This window comes from Chroicocephalus ridibundus, chromosome 5 (genome assembly GCF_963924245.1).
Source record: "Chroicocephalus ridibundus chromosome 5, bChrRid1.1, whole genome shotgun sequence".
NCBI classification, from domain to species: domain Eukaryota; kingdom Metazoa; phylum Chordata; class Aves; order Charadriiformes; family Laridae; genus Chroicocephalus; species Chroicocephalus ridibundus.
In genome coordinates, this window is record NC_086288.1 from 74,689,400 (window position 1) to 74,714,518 (window position 25,119).

At 42.4% G+C, this 25,119-nt stretch overlaps 2 protein-coding genes across 9 annotated transcripts in view; one reads left to right on the top strand and one right to left on the bottom strand.

Moving 5' to 3' along the window:
* Positions 1–204: 204 nt before the first annotated feature.
* On the bottom strand, positions 205–11,019 carry FGF20 (fibroblast growth factor 20). 3 transcript variants are annotated; one of them, XM_063337099.1, is made up of 4 exons: positions 10,860–11,019; positions 8,274–8,433; positions 2,494–2,597; positions 205–1,201 (listed from the first exon to the last, which is right to left on the bottom strand). In XM_063337099.1, exons 3-4 carry the CDS (start codon positions 2,521–2,523, stop codon positions 956–958), a joined length of 276 nt encoding a protein of 91 aa, XP_063193169.1. In that variant the 5' UTR covers positions 2,524–2,597; positions 8,274–8,433; positions 10,860–11,019; the 3' UTR covers positions 205–955. The 3 variants fall into 3 exon arrangements, with proteins under 3 accessions (XP_063193169.1, XP_063193170.1, XP_063193167.1); XM_063337100.1 differs by having other exon boundaries at positions 10,122–11,019; XM_063337097.1 differs by lacking the exons at positions 8,274–8,433; positions 10,860–11,019 and adding an exon at positions 4,946–5,416.
* A 139-nt stretch (positions 11,020–11,158) lies between these two features.
* The window catches only part of MICU3 (mitochondrial calcium uptake family member 3), a 56,072-nt gene continuing 42,111 nt past the window's right edge, over positions 11,159–25,119 (top strand). For 2 of the 6 annotated variants that reach the window (XM_063337093.1, XM_063337094.1), the window contains exons 1-2: positions 11,159–11,577; positions 24,901–25,054. In XM_063337093.1, coding sequence (XP_063193163.1) covers positions 11,290–11,577; positions 24,901–25,054 — 442 coding nt within the window. In that variant the 5' untranslated portion in view covers positions 11,159–11,289. The remainder of the gene's footprint in view (positions 11,578–24,900; positions 25,055–25,119) is intronic. The other 4 variants (XM_063337095.1, XM_063337096.1, XM_063337091.1 and 1 more) reach the window with 4 other exon arrangements.

A 25,119-nucleotide genomic window follows, 5' to 3' on the forward strand; every position in this document is an offset into this window, starting at 1 on the left:
ATGACAATTATTGCAGGTTTGAAATGTTACACAGTGTGCTAAGAGACTCTCAAGTTAAAAATGACAGTAAACCAAATAAAGTGAAATATTTTTTAATTCCCTTTTTAAATGTGCATTTGAATTCAGTACAGATCTGTAAGGCACTCTCATAGGTCAAAAAAAAAATATTAAACATTCTTTTCAAAATAAGGATAGTCACGAGGCAATAGTATGTGCATAAAATATAACTTTAGCTGTAATTGATAAACAATGCAATATGAATGTTCAGGTTTTGGATGCATTGCAATGTAATGTCACTTCTGTATCATGACATTACTCAGAGGAAATATTGGCACTGTAAATTATTTCTCATTGGGGTTAGGGGTTTGTATTCTCTTCATATCCCAGTAAAAAATAAACTCTTTAATAAATAAATATATAAAATAAATATATGCTATCTGGAGATGTATAAATAGGTCCATCCTGAAGAAAAGTTCCAGCTCTGACTATGATGCATCGACATCTAAGGTCCATCACTAAAGTGGAGCCACTAAAACTTCATATACAGTTCTCAGGATTCATTACTGGTTTATTACAGTCTATTTCTTTCTATTTCTTCCAGCTGTCGTCTCATCCACACGATGAAGGTAGTTCTTTGTCAATTTACGGACCACAGGTAATCCAGACAAAATTGCCAAGAGTTTGTTATTTATAACAAAAGTCACACTCCAACTTCCCTCTGGTTCCGGGCAACCACACAGTTCAGCAAGTTTGAAGGAGGCTGGTCCACGCTCAGCTTGAAGGCTTTGTCTCCTAAATCCAAAGGTTAGAAAACAAGAGGCTTGTCTGTCACAAAGCAGCTTCTTCCAGTCCAGCATCCTAGACCTCTGCAGGTTCCTCGTGCTGGGATTGCCATGGCAGCGGGGCCGACAGCTCCAGTATGGTTTGGGTTTTTTTTCCAAAGTTGCCTCCTTCCTCAGCTGTATCCCAACACATCTTTGTACAGTTCTGGGACTCTTTCAGGATCCACAGGCCGGGGCAAGAAATGAGTGAATTTCTGGTGTCTTTTGGACCTTGCCCCATCTCTGGGAGTACCGTCTTTGTTAAGTGCTACGAAGTATCGCCGCCCCGAATCTCCGTGTTTGTACACATTGGACGAGTAAGTGTTGTACCAGTTTTCCTCAAACTGTTCCCTGAAGATGCATTCAGAAGTTAGTTTCTCCTACAGAAAGAAACAGCAAAGAAAAATAAGTCAAGCTGTCACTAGATATCTGAACACGCATGAAAAATATACCATAAAAATAAAGATAATGTTTTAAGCTTTGTGTGGCCTTACTGTTCATTTAACTGTCAACAAATCAAACCCAAGAAGAGTACGTAGCCCTGACACTGAGTTTGGAAGCCTACTTTATTCTTTTGAAAACTGAACCTGTACGTATACAATTTTGGATTTAAACACAAATTAGATAACTGTCTGTCTAAGAAGGCGTTACTTGTTTATGACTTAACTCAAATTCACCTGATCTACAGGAACTATTCTGTCTTGGGGTATCAACCATTCTAGAAATGAGGTTTGGTAGAGGGACTCAGGTGCAATGTAACAGAGGAAGAAGGTATTTCCATGTGTTCTTTGTGGTGTGCATCACCTCCCACATTTTAAACGGGACTAACCACAACCAAAGGGACTGGAGAGACAGAACACCTTATCTCAAGATGTTTTAAGATTTGAAAGGAGAAGAGTCTAAGACTCTTATTACCCTGATAGTATTGGAAAAACCAAAGATTATGTTTTTACGGTCATATGTTGAAGTTATTACACAGATACAAATCAGCTATAATGAGTACAAGCTGATTTTCATTTTTAAAGGGAAATATTCCAGTCGGGATCTACAGATACTGCCAGTACTCTTGCACCATTCAGATTTTTCAAATAACAGTGGTACCAAACTGTGACACGTGGTATCATCCTCTTTTTCACAGCATTTGAAAGAATGCTTTTATGTTAAAAAGCTGGTACCTGGAAGTACCACCTGGCCATTTGTAAAGGAGCATTAGTCTATACATAAATTAAGTCAGGGTACTATATTAATTGTCATTTATTTGTTCCATAACTATCCTTTTAACTGTTTCCCGGTTGCATCCAATGCTTTTGAGGATAAAGTATGCACCACGATACATTTGCAGTACTGATAAAAAGAAAATGAGATAGCAGGCAGCTTAAATGCTGTTTGAATAGCTACTTTAGTTTGCTATTTTTCATAATAATTTGAGGAATATTTCTTTTCAGTTCTCTTCATCTAAGACAGAGAAACTTTTCCCATCGAATCTTTAGTATCCAAGGCTATACTGTATACTTTAAAAAAACAGTATACATTTCAACAGAAAAAGCTGTTAGTGTTTTGAAAGCCAGTACTACCTCAGCTAGCTACTTGAGGGGGTTGATCAGCACTAAGAAGTGAATAAGGTCCCTTCCAACCCTCAACGTGTGTGCACTGACACGAAAGCGGTACTTACAGAGCCGTAGAGTTCTCCCTTCTCATTCATCCCAAGGTAAAGGCCACTGTCCACGCCCCTGATGCTGACCAGTCCCACTGCCACACTGATGAATTCAAGGATACCTGGGAAAAAAAAAAAAAAAAAAGAGATTGCTTTAATTCAACTTGTAAGCACATAGCTTACATAGCATCCAAAACGCAGTGGAAAATGTACATATTATAATAAACGTGGCCTACTTTTTCTGAAATTTCAAACACCATATGGAAACGTATACAACATTCACCGGAAAGCAGCTTGAGAAGCCTCATCTAGAAACCAGAATCCTATACCATTTAAGAAACTTTTTTTTTTTTTAATGTTGAATATGAAAGGATTTTATTCAGCGCTGAGCCTAAAGCCTTCAGTACCATGCAGTTGTAATCTATAATGATTATACACTATTTGCTAAACTGCCTACTCAAACATTGGAAGATAGGTTTGAATTACCTGAAAATATACTTTACTTTCTCTATGGCATTATCTTAAGAACACACATCCATTATTAGATCATTTGAATGGAAATCAAAGTACAGATGGGAATTTTATATAACAGAATCTACCCACAGAAAAAAAAAAAAAGTATTTGCCAGGCATCTTATCTAGCATATGGGCCCACACCTCTTGACACAACTTGCTATCTCCAGTGCAGGCTTTTTATGTGCGTGAAGCACGCTGCTTATTTGCTAATGTTTGGATTATAGCGTTATTTATGTTACATTTGCCCAAAAATGTAATATATATTAATAATATCAACTATTCGGGAGATGAGGCACTATTTGAAGCCTGAATTTGGCAAGGGTACGCCAACATATTTAACCAATTGATATGCACAGATTACAGTACATACAAAACATGAAAGAAAGGGAACATGTGAACTGGCGTTTTGGAAGTTGTTAACAATGTAAACAAAGCCTCAAAAAGAAATTCTTCTAGAATACAAGATTTTGCTGTGCAGCAGCAAAACCACAAAAGATTAAAAAAAAAATCTGAATCTAAGGTAAGTGATTTTAAAAGTGCATTTGATTTTGATTATGACTTTTTGTCTATTTGCTGTATTTATGATTACTCTTTTTCATGCAGGACCATTTTTCACTCTCAGACAGATGGACTGTCTGGACTATACAATAATTTAAAATGTTTTGAATTTTAATTGAGCTGTGGCAGGTTTCTTATTTCTATTACCAAGCAGCAAAGAAAATAAATCCTCTACAAAGAGTAAGCACTAAAAACTCTGTTGCATGTAAATCATCCTAGTTTTCCCAGTTCCTAAAGCACAAAGTCCCATAAAAAGAGGTGGAGGTATTTTGTCTTTCTGGTATCATTTTCAAAGCCACCCTTTCTCAAAACTATAATAAGCAGGTGATTCAACCCACAAAGCAACCACATCAGACAAACCTGCCGAGAATAGTGGTAGAATAAAGGAAGAACATTTCTAAAAAGCCCAGAAAATGTTTGATCTGGGGCTAACTTTTTTTTTTCCTTTTAAAGCAAAGATTTATTTCATGTTTACACGCTGTAGGAAATATTCCTTCTGAGAAGAACTGTCTGTTTGACTACTGCTCTTTTACTTCTGAAAACATCCATGTGTTATAAAAGCAATTAAGAGCCATTCCAGCAGATTGTTTTGACTATGGGCAGGATGATAGGAAACTCTTTAATCACCTTTTTATGACTGCCGAATCAATACACACAAAAACTCACATGCAGTTGACAACAGCAGGTTTGTTCAGATGTCCAGTTCCTACAACTGCTAGTTAGGATTTACCCTTACATCACAGGAAACATTTACATTTTGGGGTTGTCTTCACCTCTTTTTTTTTTGCTTTATTGACATACAAAGTGGGCTAGCGAGCATTTTAAGTATTTGGGGCATTTTTAGGCCCCTCTGCTTCACCTTTTTGTCCCACCAAAAAAACCCCAAAGCGGCCTAACGCATCCTAAAGGTCAGCCTGCCCCAGTCCGCGGTCTGTATTATTGCACAGAGACTCGAGATAGCGAATACAAAAAGAATCAGTTTGACTTTCGACCTTTCCCACCAAACCCGCCAGCGTACGCTTATGTCCATAAGCCTTATCTCTACAAGCCTTATGTCTATAAGCCTGCACTTACAGACATCCAGCGTAGGCTGAGCAAGGCACGCATCCGTACTCCGTGGCTGGGGTGGGATGCGCACCCCGCCTTGCCACCTTGCCACGGTGGTTTAACGACGGAGGGTGAAGCCGGTACCGAGAGCTCATCCCCCGTCCCCAGCATCACTGCCATCGCACCTCCCTCCCAAAAACACACCCGCCTGCACACACACAGCCCCTTACACACAGGCGCACCCACAGCCGGGCACCCAAACACACCCCTACGTGCCCACGCGTGCGGATGCGCACCCCGCCCCCCCGCGGCCGCGGTTGGGGGGCCGTGCCGTGCCGTGGCCGCCTACCGAAGAGGCTGTGGTCCTGGCGGGTTCCCCGCACGCTGCCGTCGGGCAGGATCTGCAGGTGGAAGCCGGTGCGACAGTAGAGCTGTCGCCGCCGCAGGATGCCCTGCAAATGCGCCAGGTCCGCCGCCGCCACCGCCGCTGCCGCCGCCGCCGCCACCGCTCCGCCGCCGCGGACCGGCCGGTCCCCGAGCAGCGCCGGGCGCTCCCCGGCGGGCGGCAACAAAAAATGGGCGCCCACCGGTTGCCCCAGGCCATCCAGGCCTCCCAGGAAACCCCCCACCTCGGCCAGCGGAGCCATGGGGGCGCGGCGGGGCTCCCAGCATGGGGAGCCGAGCCGTGCCGGTGGCGAGCCAGGCGGCGGGGTGGCGTTTGTACGCCCCGCGCGTGTGTATATATATACCTGCGGCCCCCTGACATATGCTAATGCAGCCCTCGGCGGGGAGGGCTGCGTTTGAAATTGTAAACCGGCTCTCCCCCCTTCATCCCCCCCCGCCGCCTCCTCCTCCTCCTCCTCCTCCTCCTCCTCTCCTCGCACCTTCCTCTGATGTGAGCGGGCGGCGGGGAGGGAGCTGCCGGGCCCCTCCCGCAGCGCCGGCCCGCACCCAGCGGCGGAGGGGGCGCGGAGAGGAGCGGAGCGGGCAGCGGCAGCCGGAGGAGGCTTCCGCGGACAGGTGCAAGGAGAGGCGAGGAGGGAAGAAGGAGAAAGGGCGTTACCTGAGGGTGAGACCTGCCCAGACACACATGAAAGGAGATTAAAAAAAAAAAAAGAAAAAAAGGGAAAAAAAAAGAAAAAACACACAAAGATCTGACAGTTTTACTCCCTGTTTCTAAAGCGCTAATAAAATGTACAGGCATTACCCGCGCCTTTTATCACTGCAGCTACAAGGAGGGGAATTTCTAAAGAAATTGGCATAGTCAGGGAGGTGTTTTCCCCTCTGCAAACTCTGCCTCGCATTTAATTTATCATTGAACATGACATGAAACCCATCTATAGTGTTTGGCTATCGTTACAACATCTTGAAAAACATAAATGAGCCGGCCCCTGGTTTGGGATAAACATTTTCAAAACCTGCAGAGATGAAGAAAGAAAGACTGAGAGATGGCTCATCCAACCCATCTTCTTTCGGGTTTTGCATTGGGCCCATCACCAAAGTCTGTGGGCATCACAAATTAGCAATAATATCACGTACTGGAAGATCTCTGTTGTCTTTCTACAGCATTTTGAATCACTTCAGGACTTTGCTGTGCTGTTCCAGATGAGCGTATGCATTTTTTTTCATCCCCAACGCAGAATGGTTCATGCACGCAAATACACTGGTGGAACACATATTCATTATCAGCAATGGTAAAACAGCGGTATATTAAAACTCAGAGATTGGCTTTTGCCACCTTTGCAGCTTTTTCTGTAATGCCTAATGAATTTTAGGGCTCAAACTACACGACCCATCTTAGCATTCAAGATACGCAATGCAGTTCCTTGGCAATGTTAAAACACCGTACTAGAGCATAAAATGCAAAGAACTTTCGTAGTTAATTCTTTCAAAAGTTTGAGAGAATCGCTCAGCGGTTTAAGGTTTCATTTAAACAAAAAACTTGCAGAGAATCATGAAAGATTAGTTCCCCCGTCTTGCTCCGCGGTCTTTTCAGTCGCAGTCTAAATCTGAGAGATCAAATGGATTTGACTGCTTAGCTTTATTTGCTATGGAGAGTATAGGGCTAATTAATTGGCAGGTGCTTTAAAGCAGGTAATGCTACACCTTTTCATCATTGCAGTCCTAAGTACTGCCCCTGTGTGCACCTGAATTATAAAAAGGCTGCTTTAAAGCAAGTGATTTACTGTGGAGGGATTTAAAACTGAAAAAACTAACGCTAAATACAATGATCAGATAAATCACCTCAGAAGAGAGCACAGGCGGACCTGCTCTGAAGGCAGTTACAGATAGATGTTATATTATTTTACCTTTCAGATAACAGGAGCCTGTCATGTGGTGGGACCCAAAAATCCACCATAATCGAGATTTCAAAGCACATCTGTGTAAACATTATCACATCAGTGTAAAACATCAACCAATGAGCTTTCTCTTTGAACCAAATCTACTTAATTGCAGTGCTAAATCAAAGAAATAGATCAAAGTTGAATAATCTATATGGCACCTATTTCTCAAGTAGCCTGTACACCGATTACTCAAATACACCTAAAACGTTTGAAACACGCATCAAGTATTTTTATTGACATGACTGGCAGGTCAAGATCAAACTGTAATTAGTTCGTCACAGCTGCTAAGTTGCAGGACATGCACTAGGATGGTAGAGCTAAACGGAGGAGGCATATTCTTCTAAGCCTGAAGATGCTCCAAGACAGATAATGTGTCCGGGTCCAAGCAGTACTCTCTGAGTCCTATGAACAGTAGAGGGCTCTTCTGGTTAAATGGCACCACTGTCCCCAGTAGAGAAGGGGATTTTATTAAAAAAAAAAAAATCAGCCATCACACACTGGAAGACCCTCACGGCTAAATCTTTCCTGCTATATAATGGAAACATTTAAAGTAGAGTGGAATATGTAACAACGATCTTTTCCGAGTGGAGTCTTTAATGTCTGGACACTAAACCGGTTATGCTGTTTTTATAAAGTACCAGAAAAGAAACAAAAAGATAAGAATTTTTTTGGTGTTTGCAGTAGTCATGTGACAGGAAAAGATAACACTAAGGATTTTTTTTTTTTGCACCTTCTGAGACTATACCATGGGAAGTTAAATAATTTTGAAGAGTGTTTTTACAAGAGCACATAATTCAACTGAAAGTATACAGTGCAATCTAATCAACTCTACATATACTTCCTAGAGACTGCACTTTCAGCGTCGTTGAACAAATACATATGTGGCCGAGTTTTTATTTCCATAGCAAGCAGTTAGGGCTTCTATACACAATATAATTACTATAATTTCCTAAGAATAGCATATTGTCATACGCAAAACCTGGTGGCTACTAAGGGAGTGGAGAAAGCAACGGACTGAAATCTTTAATAGATAGTCTATATATATGTGTCTGTGTGTGTATATACGTATAGAGAGAGACAGATCTATGTATCTATCAGGTTTGTTAAAAAAAGTTGTTAGCTGTAAAACTTTATGTCCTGCAATTTATTGCACCTTTATTAATTCTAGGACTCTCTTACATCCGTCCAGTGCCATCCATAAAATTTGAATGCTACAACAAAATATTGTCTAGGAGAATGAAGGGGGGGTTCGTGACTACACGAGGAAGCAGACACAGGGCGGAACAAAAACCACTGAGTAGAACATAAAGGAATATGTCCCGCTGGAGATACCTGTGTATCATGGTCATTTCCAGAGTCTTCCTAGATCTGGACAAGAAAACATGGTTGGCTGCTTCCAACAAGACGAGTAGAACCTGATGAAGTTACAGTGAGAGCCTTTCAGAGCACTGCAGGTCTGAGTAAAATAAGGTGTATTCTCGTGCAGGATTTCCTGGGAAGAAAAGAACAGAATCTTTTTCAAGCTCCGTGTACAAATCAGGTCATAATCTGATGATCTAAAGCCTTTTAAATGCAATGCATACAGACTTTAAAAGCATTCAGACCTTTTTCTTCTGAACTGATATAGTTGCAGGTATGCATGCATGTATACATACATGTATATATAAATATATCTACCTATTTACAAAAGCTCAGATGAGGGAGAAGTAATGCTGAAAGAAAGTATTTTCCTATGGAAAGGAAGTTCTATATTTCTTGCACCTTCACTTTTTGTTTTATTTCTTTAAATGAAGGCAGAAATTCATCTTTTTAAGATTCGTGATTTAATTGTCCATGTTTTTGTGGATACACATGAATAACTCCTGTATAAGCTAGGCAGGTAGTCAGCACATGTTTACATCCAGCTACATCCAGTAAGAATGGACCTTTTCCACATATATCAACATTCAAATGCCTCATTTGGCAGCTTTTGCATTAGTTCCGTAAGTGGATCACTGGATAAAAAACACCTTGATTTATTTAAATTACACGGTTTCTGAATCTGCGCACATAAGACATGCAGGCAGCTCTCAGTTTTTGACTTGCTGCAGAAATAAATTGCGCTCTTGTTCCGAAGCAAACACCTCACCAGGGAAGTTCTGACAACGTATCCAGGTGTAAGCAGTTACAGATGTGTATTGCATTTTTTTGAAGTGGAAAAAAAAAAAAAAAGATTAGCCTAAAGGTGTTATTGAAAAGTCATTAAAATGTGCCTAACCGATTTCAGGGAAACAATGTGAGCACGGAGATAACTCATGGTTCATGTCCACAGTTTAGGCGACTGATGAGTCACACGGCAAATAGGTTTACTTTGGGACACTACATTGACCAAAAGCGGTTTTGTTTCCAATCAAATGGAAAAACTAGACTATTTTAAAAAGTCTATATCAGTGAATGATGTTTCCCAATGAGGTAACTAGAACTGAAAAGATCCAAGGGCCACGTTCTACAAAATTTTCCAGACCGGATGCTTAGTCATGTAACTGCAGGAGAAATACTTGAGTTTCAGTCATGCTAAGCATCTGAAACTATTATTGTCCTGACACCTAAATATTGGCCTTTTATCATTTAGTACAGAGATGTAGCTCAGATCTGGAGACAAGACTTTTGCTTGGGAAACATACATCTAACACGCTTGTAAGTAAAGCAGTAGATCTAAAAAAATTAACAGATAAAATACTTAGTTTTTAACAGATGGGAATAATGAAGTCAAGGGAATTACCTGAGGTATGAATTGGCTTACGGTATTCTAAAATATTGAAAGAAATGCAGTAACTCTGTCATTCGCCCCAAATACCTGCTCTGAGGTTAATTCAACCTTGGCCATGCCTACTGTTGCATGGTCTGTCAGACTGTCAGTTGACAAACATGGCCACAGTTCTCCCCTGATATAATATCTTTAAAATAGAAAAAAAAGAAGACCCGGGGAACTACAGGCCAGTCAGTCTCATATCTGTGCCCAGCAAGATCATGGAGCAGATCCTCCTGGAAACTCTGCTAAGGCACATGGAAAATAAGGAGGTGATCGGTGACAGCCAACATGGCTTCACCAAAGGCAAACTGTGCCTGACAAATTTGGTGGCCTTCTATGACGGGGTTACAGTGTTGGTGGATAAGGGAAAAGTAACTGAAACCATCTACCTGGACTTGTGCAAGGCATTTGACACTGTCCTGCACGGTATCCTTGTCTCTAAATTGGAGAGGCATGGGTTTGACCAATGGACCACTCAGTGGATAAGGAATTGGCTGACAGTCGCACTCAAGAGTTGCAGTCAACAGTTCAATGTCCAAGTGGACACCAGTGACGAGTGGTGTTCCTCAGGGGTCAGTACTGGGACCGGTGCTGCTTAACATCTTTGTTGGTGACATGGGCAGTGGGACTGAGACCACGCACCCCCAGCAAGTTTGCTGACTTTTCAACAAGTTTGCAGAATTTTCCAGCCGGCTGCTATTTAGGGAATTCAGTAATATGGGTCCCAATGCAACAATGCAGTAAGCAACCAAACAGAAGGAACATTATCTGTATCAGTCAAGGAATGGTAAAGGACAGCACTACACTCTGTTGGTAAGTTGTTTATCTCCGTTTCACATGTCATTTCTAACAACTGTTCCTGGTGGGACTAAGTGCCAACATGCTTAAGATCATGGGACTAAGTTCAGAGAATCACAGAGTTCGCCTAGGTGCCAAACTTTACAGCACAGTTCAAAAAATTATGGAATAGTCTGCCAGACTATTTGTCCCCTTTGTTGTAAGGGCTGTAACTGTAAAACCAAGGATTTAATATGCCAAATGTCAGTATCGCAGGCAACGCCGTTCAATGTCAGTTTATCGGAAACAATCCTCACGCTTTTGGCTTCGCCTGTGTATCAGGTACGCACCGAGGGTTCCCAAGGCTTGGGAAACGGGATGGGACATCACCAGGTTTTTACGAGACCGATGGGGCTTCATTCCCACACGGATAACGAAGGATCCCGGGATGCTTTTAACACAGCCTCGGCGGTGAAACGGTGACGGATCTTGAGGCCAGCTCCAGCCTTGACGGCCTGGAGGCAAGCCAGGCGTGGCTGGCAGCCCTTCCTTCCTCCTTCCCCCGGATCAGGGCCGCCCCTCGGCCACCCCGGGGAGGGAAGCGGCGGCGGCGGGGTGGGCCCGGCCGGGCCCGGGCGGCGGCGGCGGACAGCCCGGCGGGGCGGGGACTGCCGGGGGCCTCTGTCTTCCCCACCCCTTCCCCGCTTCTCGCGAGGCTTCTGCCGGCACCCCCGGGGGGCTGCGTCCGCCGGTAACCGGGGCGGAGCGGCGGCCACGGCCATGGCCGCCCTGCGCAGCCTCCTGCGCTGGCGCCGCCGTTTGGGACCCCCGCCCGGCGCCCCCCCGGCGCGGCGGCTGTGGGCCGGCGGCGGGGCCGGGCCGGCGGGGCTGAGGCGGTGGTGGTGGCGGCGGGAGCTGGGCTGGGCGGCGGGGGGTGCCCTGGCCGGCTACCTGGGGTACCGGCTGTCGGAGCGGCGGCGGGAGCCCCCCCGGGAGTCGGCAGCCGCCGAGGCGGGCGGGGCCCGGGTGCTGCTCCCCATCCCGGTGGCGGCCGCGGCCAAGGAGACGGTAGGTGTGTGCGCTCCCGCCTCAGGGCCCGGCGGCCTCTCGCCTGTGAGGAGGCGGCGGGCATGGCGGGAGGGACGGCGCTGCCCCCCCTTTTGGCTGCCGAGGCGGCGGCCGAGCCGGTCCCCCGGGCAGAGGTGGCCCTGGGCCGGGAGGCGAGGGGCGGGCAGGGACCCCGGGAGGGCAGGGCAGGGCAGGGGGTTGTTGGCCGCCATCGAGAGGAGAGCGGCGGGGTCGCTATCACCGCGCCTCCAAACATAAACTGTGCGCGTCTGGAGCTGGTCTAATCGCTTCTTTCCTTCATAGAAAATACCATTTTTTTGTGCAGATGGAGCCGCTGTTGATAGTGCAAAAGCTGTGTTTGTCTTCTTTAAATTTAGGATAGTTGTCTCTTTAATATAACGTTTTCTGTGGAGTGGAGGGTTTGTGCAGCGCTTCGTAAGAAGGGGTAGGGTAGGTAACGCCTCAGCCGCAGTAATTCAGGGAAAACGTTGGTTGACTAGCAAAAACGTGTGGTATTTTACATGGGTAACAAGAAACAGGTGACACGAACCTGGAAAACGAAGCTCCCTATGATGGGGAGAAACTCCACACCATGCTGCGTGTAACGTATGGTAATGACAGGATTTTTTTCATTAAAAAATTAGGTATTTTTAAAAATGTCAAGAGCCGCAATTAGGCGGTTTGTCAGTAGGGTGTCGCGAGGACTGGAAATCAGTGGTGCAAACGTCCTGCTTTCTGTACGTCAGGTTTATCTTTTGATACATTTGGGAAGAGCGTCTACGTTTTTGCAGTGGAGGCTTAAATGTGAATGTTGTTGGCCCTTTTGCCCTTAGTTGTTAGCAGAAAGGCAGATTCTGTTGGCAGCATCCTTTACGAAGGGAAGTTGAGCCAGGTGGTTTTGATTATTCATGTACTCATATGTCTTGAGTGTGTTGCTGTGGCACAGAGGACCAGAGACAGACTCTTTCAGCCTAAAGATTTGACAGAACTTTACATAGTTTTACTTATCCGGTCTTAATTCTCAGTCTTCTTTCGAGGGAAGTATGGCTGCTGCACCCTTGGAAAGTCAATAAATTTAGTGTGATGTATAACTCTGAGTTGTCACACACATAGCTATAAAAGCGTTGAGGTTATAAAGTCGGAATTAAGGTTATATTTGAATAAATGTTAAATAAAAAAATTATAAAATGTGTCTTCTATGTATACACAGACTATTTTTTCAAAGACAAACACCAGGGGAAGAGAGGGAAAGAAAAAAATTAACATGCTTGTTTTTATGCTCCCTTGTGGAAATAGGCCCTAATTAATTCGGTTTTCCATTTGTATGGCAGAAAATTTGAAAGATTAACTTGAAATATGTCAGTTTGTGTGGCCAGACTAAACGCGCAGACTGACATCTCGGAACACTAGCTTTGTATTGCAATTATTTTTTTTATTTTGAACGAGTGGTCTCATTGATTTCAAATTGTAGATCTAAATGTTCAGCATTCCTGAGAAAAATATCCTTTCAGTTGAAGCCCCTCAAAAATGAGGATCAAATAGCTGTGGAATTTTTGGTCTGAGGTCGTAGGTTCCCATGCTTTTTTAGTACTGACTGTTGTGCTGCAGAAGGGCTTGTGTGACAACGGGGAGAGACTGTAGTTTGATCCCGGATCTAGCTGGTGAACCACCAAGAGTAGTTCGGCCATGAGCTCCATCTGCGATGTATGCTCCATTTATGATTGCCCTCTAGACCTGTGATGAGCACCGATTCTTTCATTACAGGTTTTTAAAACACCTCCAGAGGTGTCTTCTGGGGGGAAGGGGGGGACGCAGGGAGAAGGATGCAAATACCGGGTTCAAAGTGCATTGAATGGTATTCATGGTATTTGCAACAGTATTGTATTTATCCTTTATTAGGAGGCTGAATTCATATTGCCCGAATGACAATAACTTTTTTAATTTCTCATTTTAAGTGCTGAGCTTAACAAACTTAATAGTGTTTAGCAGTTTAAGAAGCATAGTAACGTTTGAAGTAGAAAATTCTGTCATGAAAAGTCACGTAAGTGTCAGTGTTACCAGGATCAAGGTTGGAGCTCTTGGATCTGCTGCACAATGTGTTTGGAGCAATGGCTGGAGAATGATAACCTCCAGCTTCTGTATAGATGAGTTTGATGAAAATGTGATGCACATTTTGCTATGAGATTTTTATGATTCCGTCATGTACTCACCAACAAAGAATGAAGCTCAAGTGTCTTGGGATTCTCTCCAGCTGCTTTTGGAAGGTCAAGGAGGAGTCAAAGACATTTCTGTTTTATTCATGACACACAAAGTCTGACACTGTTTTCTGGGGCTTTTTGGGTTTGCCCTTCCTCCACTTTCCTGTTTCCGTAGCCCCCCATTTCATTTCCAACTCAGTCTGCTTTTCATTCCACCAAGGCAAATCATCCTCATCCAACTTTTTTTTGTTTTTTTCTCCTTCCATCCATACTTCATCCTAGTATTTCCATTTGCATGATTTTTCCTTAATCTTCCCTCCGGCAGGATGCTACTTACTGGATTATTGGAAGCAAGAAGCAAGTGGTTGGTGTCTCTGCTCTCAATGTCTTGCTGTAGAGATGTACCGCAGCTGGCAGAAGCAGTTACGCTGAATGTTTCTTACATCACCCCTGGGGCTCTGGCCTGGAATGACCATATAGCAGGTTGAAATTTTGGGGGACTTAGCTAAGAAAATGAGTATTTTTGGGTGAAGATTTGCATAGGCTCATAATTTATTTCCTTCTTAACAGAGCAACCAGTAAAAAAAACCTAGTCAGTCCTGACACTAAAGTGACCAGCTCTTGCAAAACCTGAAATCCTTTCCTTTAAAACGTGGAATTGCTGGAGGTTCTTAAAATTTTAAAAATGTTCTAATGCAGGCAAAACAAAATCTATCTCCTCCCATAGTTTTTGATTCCATTCAAAAAAATCTATTGTGAAACATTAATTGATGATGGATAATTTCATTTTTAATGTTTAACGCCCAGTAAGTTTATAACTGAAAACAGTACCACAATGTAAAATATTCGCATATCCAAAGTCTTCATGAGTGTTCAAGGTGGTGATGGCTGTCTCATCCATATTGGTGGGGTTTGACCCTGGCCAGCAGCCACCACACAGCCCCACACAGCCACTCACCCACCTCCCACCCTGCAGTAGTGAGAAAACCTGTGAGTTGAGATAAAGACAGTTCAATAAGTAAAGGAAGTGCTGTGTGAGCAAGCAAAGCAAAAAGAGGAATTTGTTTCCTGCTTCCCATGGGCAGGCAGGTGTTCAGCCGTCTCCAGGAAAGCTGGGCTCCATCATGCATAATCATAGAATTGCTGAGGTTGGAAGGGACCTTTAGGATCATAGAGTCCAACCTTTAGCCTACCCTGACAAAAGCCACTTCTAAACCATGTCCCTAAGTGCCCCATCTACCCTTTTTTTAAACACCTCCAGGGATGGTGAATCCACCACCTCCCTGGGCAGCCTATTCCAATGTTTAATAACCCTTTCAGTGAAAAAATGTTTCCTAATATCTAATCTAAACCTCCCCTGACGTTAACTTGAACCCGTTTCCTCTCGTCCTATCACTTGTCACCAGGGAGAAGAGGTCAGCCCCCATCTCTCTACAACCTCCTTTCAGGTAGTTGTAGAGGGTGATAAGGTCTCCCCTCAGCCTCCTCTTCTCCAGGCTAAACAACCCCAGCTCCCTCAGTCGTTCTTCATAAGGTTTGTCCTCCAGACCCCTCACCAGCTTTGTAGCCCTTCTCTGGACACGCTCCAACACCTCAATGTCCCTCTTGTAGCGAGGGGCCCAAAACTGAACGCAGTACTCGAGGTGGGGCCTCACCAGTGCCGAGTACAGGGGGATGGTCACTTCCCTCGTCTGGCTCACCACACTATTCCTGATACAGGCTAGGATGCTGTTGGCCTTCTTGGCCACCTGGGCACACTGCTGGCTCATATTCAGCCGGCTGTCCACCAACACCCCCAGGTCCTTTTCTGCCGGGCTGCTTTCGAGCCACTCTGCCCTAATCCTGTAGCGCTGCATGGGGTTGTTGTGACCCAAGTGCAGGACCCGGCACTTGGCCTTGTTGACCCTCATACCATTGGTCTCAGCCCATCGGTCCAGCCTGTCCAGATCCCTCTGCAGAGCCAACCTACCCTCAAGCAGATCAACACGCCCGCCCAGCTTAGTGTCATCTGCAAACTTACTGAGGGTGCATTCGATCCCTTCATCCAGATCATTGATAAAGATATTAAAGAGAACCGGCCCCAGCACCGAGCCCTGGGGGACACCACTTGTGACCGGACACCAACTGGATTTAACTCCATTTACCACCACTCTCTGGGCACGGCCATCCAGCCAGTTTTTTACCCAGCGAAGAGTACACCTGTCCAGGCCATGAGCAGCCACTTTCTCCAGGAGAATGCTGTGGGAAACAGTGTCAAAAGCTTTGCAAAAATCCAAGTAGATAACATCCACAGCTTTTCCCTCATCCACTAAGTGGGTCACCTTATCATAGAAGGATATTAGGTTTGATAGGCATGACCTGCCCTTCACGAACCCATGCTGACTGGGCCTGATCACCCTGTTCTCCTGCATGTGCCGTGTAATGGCACTGAGGAGGATCTGTTCCATGACCTTCCCAGGCACCGAGGTCAGACTGACTGGCCTGTAGTTCCCCGTGGTGACTCTGGGAGACAAACACCTTAAGTCCAAATGTCCCCCCTTTCCTCCTTCTTCCCCAAAGCTTTTATCACTGATCTTGATGTCACATGGCATGGAATATACCTGTGGTGAGTTGGGGTCAGCTGTCCCAGCTAAGTCCCCTCTCAGCTTCTTGTGCCCCCCCAGCTCACTCGCTGGTGGGGTGGTGAGAGGAGCAGAAAAGGCCTTGACCCCGTGTAAGCGCTGCTCGGCAGGAGCTAAACCATCCCGGTGTTATCAGCGCTGTTTTGGTCACAAATCCAAAATCTAGCACCATACCCGCTACAGTGAAGAAAGTTAACTATCCCAGCCAAAACCAGTACACATATCTAGTCTTGAATTCCCACATCTTCCTTTTTTCTCAGGATGAATTTTTGTAAAAGTAATAAGCAGACTGGCCTTGTTTCATCTAGGCAGCTCCAGCAGACAGCAGAATATGTTTCTGATCCTCCTAAATATGAAATAAAGGGGGGGTTAACCTAGTTTATATCTTGTCTTACAAAGAACAACTTTCTTCTTGCAGGTCGCCTGCTTCCAGACGATGTTCATATGGCCTTTGAAAGTGTCCTGAGAGTTGTGCTGGGCCCAGTTAGTGTCTCTACAGGTCACTTCAGATTCTGTCACTGAATCCAAATAATGCTTGGCAGTAGTGGTGGAATACTTAAGTTGTTATCATATCTACCTTGATAATTAGTTGCTTTGTCCTCTACTGGCATCTAGTATTTACTGATGCTCTAGCGTTTATGGAACCAATAAATTTTAAAAGGGCTTTTAGATTCCAGGACCAACACTGATGATTACACAGATGTTGATGGGATACTTTCCCATTCTTGGCCAGTTGAGAAATGTGGTACATCATTTGAGAATAACTTGAAAAAAACTACGTTTGAGTCTCCTAGAGAAACAGAGTGTCAGAATGGTTTGCAGATGTTTCTCCCTGTTTTGTGAAACTCTTACAGTACGAAACCTGATGAGCAACAGATTTGTGAATTCATGTACAGCTGAATAAGGAGCTGCTGTTTGTTACAAGTCAAGTAAGCGATGGTATGTGTCGCCAAGGTGGGGGCAGTGGTGTGGCAAACTTTTTGGACAGATCTCTTGTGGTCACTACAAAAAAATACTTGCTTGACTAAGCATATTATTGGAGGTGTTCTGGTAGAGAGGAATGTGTGCTACAGGAGCAGCGTGAACCTAAGCTCCCTACAGGATTCCCTTTTTCCCAGGTGCTTTCTGAGAATAATTCCAGTCCTGAGGCCCAGGGGTTTACGTGTGATTACCTAGAGCAAAATCTTGGGCACTATAATAAAGCAACAGTTTTAATTCCAGGGCTGCTGCCATATAAACATTTCAGAACCAAAGTAAAATTTGTCACTCAGGGCTGCTGATTTTGTGTCTGAAGGTGTTGGTGAAGACTAGGAGAGCTCTACTACCGGACAGCTCCTTTAAAGTCTACGAGATGCTTATGCAGAGCAGGAAGCTCTTTGGAAGAAATATTATTTTGGTACAGATTCTCTGTACTGACAACTGAGAACACTACTGAGCGAAGAAGAGCCCTTTACCTTGTTGTATTTACCTTGTTGGAACACCTGTGTGTCATGTTTTTTTCAGATAAATATAACAATTTTAGAAAAACATAATCCAGTGTCAGAATTACCAAGAGGAATTAATATTTGTCTTCTAGTTCCTTGCTTCCATGTTCCTCACTGCAAAAATTCCAGTGTCATTTGTAAAGATTATTAAAGCATCTTGGAAATAGCGCTGATGCCTTTTTGCGCTCCAAGGAGATCACTTCTAGAACCATGTTGTCATTGTGTAAAGGTAGTGAATCCCAGGTCTCTATTTTTACGAAATTTTCTCTGAGAATCGCTTCCTTCAGAGGTGATTTACGAATGAAAAGGGGGGTAGGGAGAGACAGACACAGAATATGTACTGTCACATTTCTTGAAGGCACGCTCATTTCCAGGAGAAGAAAGCTGCATACTTTAGATGTTTCCAGAGGTTTTTTTCCTAGTACCTCAGCAGTACTGTCAAACTCTCCCTTTGTGAAAATACTCAAAAGGTCAAGTTTATTTGTAGCAGCACATTTCTAAGTGGATTACATCATGTACTTCCATCTCTGTGAAACGAAGAGCAAGACTTTAACTCCAAAAAGTAAGGCAAACTCCCCGAGGGAGGAGACTCTCCTGCCTGCTCAAAGAGGATGCCATTCCAAGGGGTACATAAAGGATCATTTTTACAAGAACTGCTTTTAGCTAACCTTTTTTCATAAGCATTGTGCATTTCATGTCATAGGTCGATCGGCAAATGCAGGGAGATGATTTTGCTCTTTGGCTGTTGACATCTGAAGCTTCTCGCTGTCATCATCCTGAGATGGATCCTGTTTCCTAGGCAGCTGTAGTGAGAGCCATGCTGAAGGGAGAGGAAGATTTACCTCTCAGCGTTAATTCTGTGTTCCTCGAGGTGTTAAAAAAGGATGATGAATGATTGAGACAGATCCAGCTACGAGTATGTTTTAGTCTTGCACGCAGTGAAGCGTGTGGACTTGTACAGCAGGACATACTGACTGAAGCTTCTTGAAGAACTGTTCCAAGTTAAGTAACTTCCATGTGAAACTAATGTGAAAAGGACTGTTGGAGAATATTTTAGCGTAATACTTATTTTGGAGGATTTCTGGAATAGCTGTGCTTACAGATAAACATTGTTACCCCAAGGATTTCCTGTAACAGAATTGTATTTGAACAGGGCCCTTTTTACAGCATTTTAAACGCATTCCAGCTTCCTATGCTTGTAAATATTTTAATATAATAATGTCCTTATCTCAGTGAAGCGAGATCAGCTAACAGAATTGTTGGCTGTACTACATCTAAGTAGTCTGCGAGAAACATAACTTCAGTAAGCATCAAAACAGTTTTGTCTACTTTGGGATTTTCCCACACTAGGAACTTGACGTTTAACCTTTTGGCCACCCAGCATGAAAACAAAATTGTGCTACTTTTATCTACATGGGAGCATATTAAATAAGCCTGAAGTCAAATATAAACGAAGGAAGTAAGGAACAGCATTGCTTTGAAAACCTTTTTATTTTAATAATTTGCACAGATTCTCATTGATGGAAGACAGATTACTTTGCAAGCAAAAATTCAAAGAAACTTGCTCACTTGAAATAAATTAGTTAAAGATTAAACTACTGTAACAGAACATATTTTTGACTGCAAGCAAAAGGTACTTTTAGTAGTAAATGTTGGCTTCTTTAGCTAAAATAGTCTCACCTTTATCTCAGTTGGAAAAAGCAAGAGAACACTGATTTGACTTGGAACACAGCAAAGTTGTGGGTTTTTTACGTGATGCTGTTGAAGCTTTTTGCTTCGTATGTGCACACACAGCAAATATATTTTTACCTATTTGTTTTGTAACATATTTTGCAGTATTTGTAGATATCCTCAGAATCTGGGAGTTGAAGTATTGTTCAGGGTTTTGGTAATGGATTATTGTGGATTACTTCTGCAGAACTTTATGAGCTTGTAGGCATCGGTTTCTCTAATTTTCAAGTGAAAAATCCTGTATCTGGCATTTAAGCATCTCTCTATGGGAAAATTAGATCTTTTGCCACAGAATAAAACTTCTGAATTACTGACTTAATGTAATATGAAACTGACACTTGGCAAAGAACATTTCTTTTGTGTTTTTTAATAGAAAGGGTAATGATGTCATGTTTTATCTTCTGCACTTTACTTCCGCTGAACCTGAGCCATATCATTGCCATTTATTGATATTTTGAGATAGTTTGGCGTCATAACTACTGCAAAATGTTAGTTAATGTAATGTCACTCTGTGAGCTCATGTCCTGTGTGAGGCCATCTTACAGCAATGTAGAGTTATTGCATGGATTTCACAATGGAAGGCCATAGAGGTTAATTCGTGTTTTACCAAATTCAGACAGAATATATCTCTTAAAATAAGAGAGCCAGTAAGACAAACATGGGGCCAGAAAGGGAGAATTGCCCATGCTTCAAGGAAGTTCGAGTCATACGTGGAAACCTTTGATGAGAGCAGCAGACTTTCAGGGCATTTTGACTCGTCTCCGCCGATAGATACAGTACATGAAAGATGAACCCAAAATGGGAATAAGTTTTGGACACTAATTTTGCTTGGTAGAAAGCCTAGATCATCTTCACTCAAGTTTTTGCTGTGAATAGAGGAAGAAAATTCAGGGGGGTGTCCTGGTTTGGGGTAAAACAGAACCAATTTCTTTTTTGGTAATTTTACTTTACAGTTAAGTTTCTTCTAACTAACTGCACTCTCTTAAAAATATGCTGTTATTTTCAGAGGAAAACCTTCTTTGCTTTGAGGGTGCCGGAGCACTGGAAGAGGCTGCCCAGAGAGGTGGTGGAGTCTCCTTCTCTGGAGACATTCAAAACCTGCCTGGATGCGTTCCTGCCCACCCTGCTCTGGGTGACCCTGCTCTGGCAGGGGGTTGGACTGGATGATCTCCAGAGGTCCCTTCCAACCACAGCCATTCTGTGAAATTGTGGCTACCAGCTAGATTCTTGGTTTCATCTGTGGGGCTTTTTTTTCCCCGAAAAAATGTTCTCTGTACATGTGCAGGTAAACCAGAGCTAACCTGCTATGCCTAAAATTAAGATAATACTGCTGTTGGGAGATTTGTGACGTTCTGCTTGAAGGAAATGGCCGTGTCCGGTTTTTAAAAGGCAGAGAACCATAACATGATACAAGCTCATAGTAATTAGTAGGCAGGATTGCCAAAAGGATTAGTAAACAGAAGCATTAAAAAAAAAAAATCTCCCCTCTTTTGTTTGTCAAAGAGATGTACTTTCATGAGAGTTTTTGAAGATTGTTGATAATTACAGAGAGATTTAGTCTGGATAAGCTCTTGAAACTTCAAATAGAAATTGGAATCCTATTGAATCCCGTTCACTCCTTCAGCAGCAGTACCTTCCCTCAGGTATTCAGCATCTAATTTCTGTGTCTTGTTCATTTGTCCATTGGATTTGACACTGATGCTGCTACAATAAGATTGCCTAACCTGGGCATAAATATGAAATAAATCAATTGAGAGCAATTGGTGTCACTAAGATGCTCATACTTGCCTCACTGGATTATAGTCTGCTAATGGCGGGGAAAACGGGAGACGTTTTATGTGTTGAGGCATAAATAAATGCCTGAAGGGGTGCAAATTGAGGTTTAGAATACTTTGGAATGGTGTGGTGTTTATTAGCATATTGATTAGTTCTTAATAATTAAAGCTTTTATGCAGGAGACTTAAAGTTGCTGTATGTTACATAGATTGATGAGCAGTAATAGAAGGAGGAAAGCTCTGAACAGGAAATTTGGACAAAAAATAGTATCATTCCCAAAGATGGTTTTATTTGTCAGTTTGCTAAGGTGTATGCCTGGAGTCTTCTGCAGCCAAACCTTGCTTTTAGTTGGATATTTAGTGTATGGACCAGTGCTGTAACACACGTTAAGCCCTGTATACATTTGTTAGAATTCACGTTGGATCAATAATAGAAACAACTTGTTTTGATTCTTTCAGATAAACCCCAAAAGTTCAAAATAAAGTGGTACTTTTATTCCTTATAATAGTTATGCTTAAGTCTGCAGTTTTCCCATCACTTTAACTTGAAGTAGGTGGAGCTTTGCTGCTGGAACAGGTGATATTTTCTTTTCCATAAGCTGCGTGTTCCCATGGCCTGTGTTTTAAAACAAGTAACTGTTCTCGTGGGGTAGATCCAGGCATTTATCTGGCTAAAAAATAACACCACCAAAACAAAAAGTTCTCAGTCAGACCAGTTCCCTTATCCAGTTTTACGCTGGGAAAAATGAACATAAAGTGCCGGAACAAGGGCATGCAGGGTATGGAGCCTTGAGGGAGGTGCGGCTCTTTTTTGGTGGCAGGCTGTGTTCCTGTCATGTTACAATGACTTTGAGCCAGAGGGTGATATATTGCCGTGGTTGGAGGAAACTGTAGATTGCCTAAAATGAGGCAGAAATTAAGGTTTTGCAGACCTAAGTACTGGCATGAGTTAAGTTTAAGCATGTCTTGAAAATTCCATGTTTGCAGTGTGTTATTTTGTACTTATAGTAGCATAGAGTACTTAAGATAATGTTGAAATATGTGTCTGAGAATTTAGCAAATGCTTTTCTGAGTGTCTCAAGCGAAATATTAAGCAGTAGTACCTGAGATAGCGGGAATTTCTTGAGAGCGCAAAGAATCTCAACATGCTCTCCAAGTACTAACAATGGTCAAAACTGAGATGATATTTCATGAGTGATACATTATCTCGAGATTCTCCTGATTATGTATGATCAATTATGACTGATTACAATAGATTACACATACTGCATGTGTAATATGGCCTTGAAGCAGTCTCTTTTCTGAAAACTGACTTTGCAGAAATACTGCTTTATTACCTGCATGTATTCAAAAGCATGTTTTTAATAGTGGTAAAATAATATATGTATCAAAAATCAGATAGATTATTAAACTTCAAATATAGGGGTAATCAGTTACGTCTCTACAAGTGCTACTAAAACAACTGAGTCGTGTAAATCCCACATGAAGGCATAGCTTGAATGCTACTGGGCTGCTGAAGGATCAGTAGGACCATAATATTATACAGAAATATTTTGGCTTGCATGTGGGTATGTCAGAAGAGAATTCATCTTTTTTCTGTCATTCTAGGTGAGTTTATAGGTCTTGCTGTTAGATTTTATCTTTTTCTCCCCATATTTAATTTGGTAATCATTTGAAAATCATAAAAGACCACAGAGACCAGGTTTAAAGCTGCTTCTCAGGCAGAAGTGCAAAATATTTGTATGTAGAGCAGTCTATTGAAAATTAAATGATTGTATAAGCATTTCCATTACTCTTACTTTCTATGACAGTTTTTTTTTAATTGAAATGAAACGTGTCATATACAATAGGAGCAGTAATTTCAGAAAGACTAGAGACAGCAGAAAGAGAACTGTGCGGTCAGCAGTCGTTTTTGCTTCTACAAGGCTGGTTAAAATGTCCTAGATAAAGTATCAAAGTACTAAAACTTACATACATAAAATCAAGAAATTGACTCTTCTCTTACCTTGTGATTGCAAATGTGATTTTGTTTTGTTTTGTTTTCCAAATAGGAAGTGTTTGACCTTTTCTAGACACATTTATTTTTGATGTGTCTATTTTACAAACATAACTTAATCTTTTAGTTACAACCGAGGCCATAAAATCTTGTTTCACTGCAGTAGTCTTACTAATGTTTTATTTTTTTAAAGACATTGTTTGGAAAACAGAAGGAAAGTGAGCCCAGAGTTTTGACTGCCCAATATAAATGTGCCTTTGCTTCTAAATGCTGAAATCTGAAACCTATTCTTAGAAAGGTTTTGGAAAACCAATTTCCATTTGTAGTTGAGGACTGTTACCTCTTAGCAGACAGCAACTGCCAACATCTCCCAACTTCTCCTTGTGTTTAGATGCCTCTCTGAAAAACAAAATGTATTAGGCTGTGGTTTTTTTATTAGTTGTTAAAAGAAAACATAGGCATTAGTTAAACCATGTGCTACTTGTTGCCTTTCCTTAGTTTGACACCTGAAGAATTTTAGGGATAATGTATGACATGACAAGAGTAGTGAGGACAGTGGCAGCTTAGGATATTTCATTGATAAGATGTTGCATTCCTCTTTAATATACTGGGAGAAGTTAGCTGTATCATTGCTCTTCCTTTTTTGAAACAGGTTGGGTTTGGTTTTGTCATCTCTGAAAAAACGTTCCAGGTACTTAGATTTTTTTAAAGATACTGATTCCACAGAGGAGCTTGCCTTATTATGGGCTAAAACAAATTTTCAGATAGCAGTAGCATATTTTCAGTTAAAAGATTTGACAGTGCTACACAAAGATGGAATAATTTAGAACACTTAGAGTTCTCGTACTACTAAGTTTACGTGTAAGTCAGCTAGATGGTAAATATACCGGAAACTCCTGACATCTGTAAACTCTCATCAGATGTGAACTTAATGCCATATAGTGTTTCTATAACTCTGGAGGAATAATTGTCCTCTTTTCTTCTTCTGTTCCCCCAAGTATGGTAGCTTTAATTGCATTGGATACTTAAAATAACAGATTTACACTGGAGTATATTATGGGGTTTTTTTGCCTATTATTGTCAACAGTTGTGCTCTGCGCTAAGAAACAATATAAAAAAGAAGTGTTATTCCATTTTCTTCTGGAAATGTCAGACAACTGAAATGATTTTTTTCAGAGTTGTTTAAAGTCTGACTGCTGGAGTTACATGGACTTCCGTGAGTTAAAGTTGCCCCTTTTTCTATGATTCAAGAGGCTAAGTTCTCTTGGGTTTTCCTTCCTTTTTTTTTTTTTTCTTTTTTTTTTTTCCCCCTAAGCTTGGGTAGGGTCAACACTTTCGGTGCATAAAGATTTATTGCTAAAATTGTAGAAGGCTGAAAAGGATAGAAAAACATTTGGATGCATTTGACTTTACAAATCATTACTTTTACATTTACGGTTTCTTTATGGTGAACGGCAGTGGCAATTGTAAACCAAAACCTTTCTGATACATTAAAATTGTTTCCTTCTGTCTTTGAAGGTTACAGAAAACAGATCAGACCTTGAAGATTTACACCTTTATGCAACTCCTCGGGAGCAACGGTTTCGTAGGTTTGCCAGTTTAGAATTTGAAGGACAGCTATATATGACTCCATATGACTTCATTCAGGCTGTCACAAGTGATGAACCCAAACGTAAGCAGGAGTTTTATATTGATAAGATTGCTAGGGAAAATGCCAGTGGTGTGTGTTATTTTCCC

Bases quoted from the DNA above. Each gene is read 5' to 3' on its own strand.
- FGF20 (XM_063337097.1), bottom strand. From the start codon at position 5,243: ATGGCTCCGCTGGCCGAGGTGGGGGGTTTCCTGGGAGGCCTGGATGGC. The intron at 2,598-4,945 runs GTAGGCGGCCAC...TTTTTTTCCCAG, and splicing joins CCAGGACCACAGCCTCTTCG to GTATCCTTGAATTCATCAGT. The intron at 1,202-2,493 runs GTAAGTACCGCT...TTCTTTCTGTAG, and splicing joins AGGGAGAACTCTACGGCTCT to GAGAAACTAACTTCTGAATG.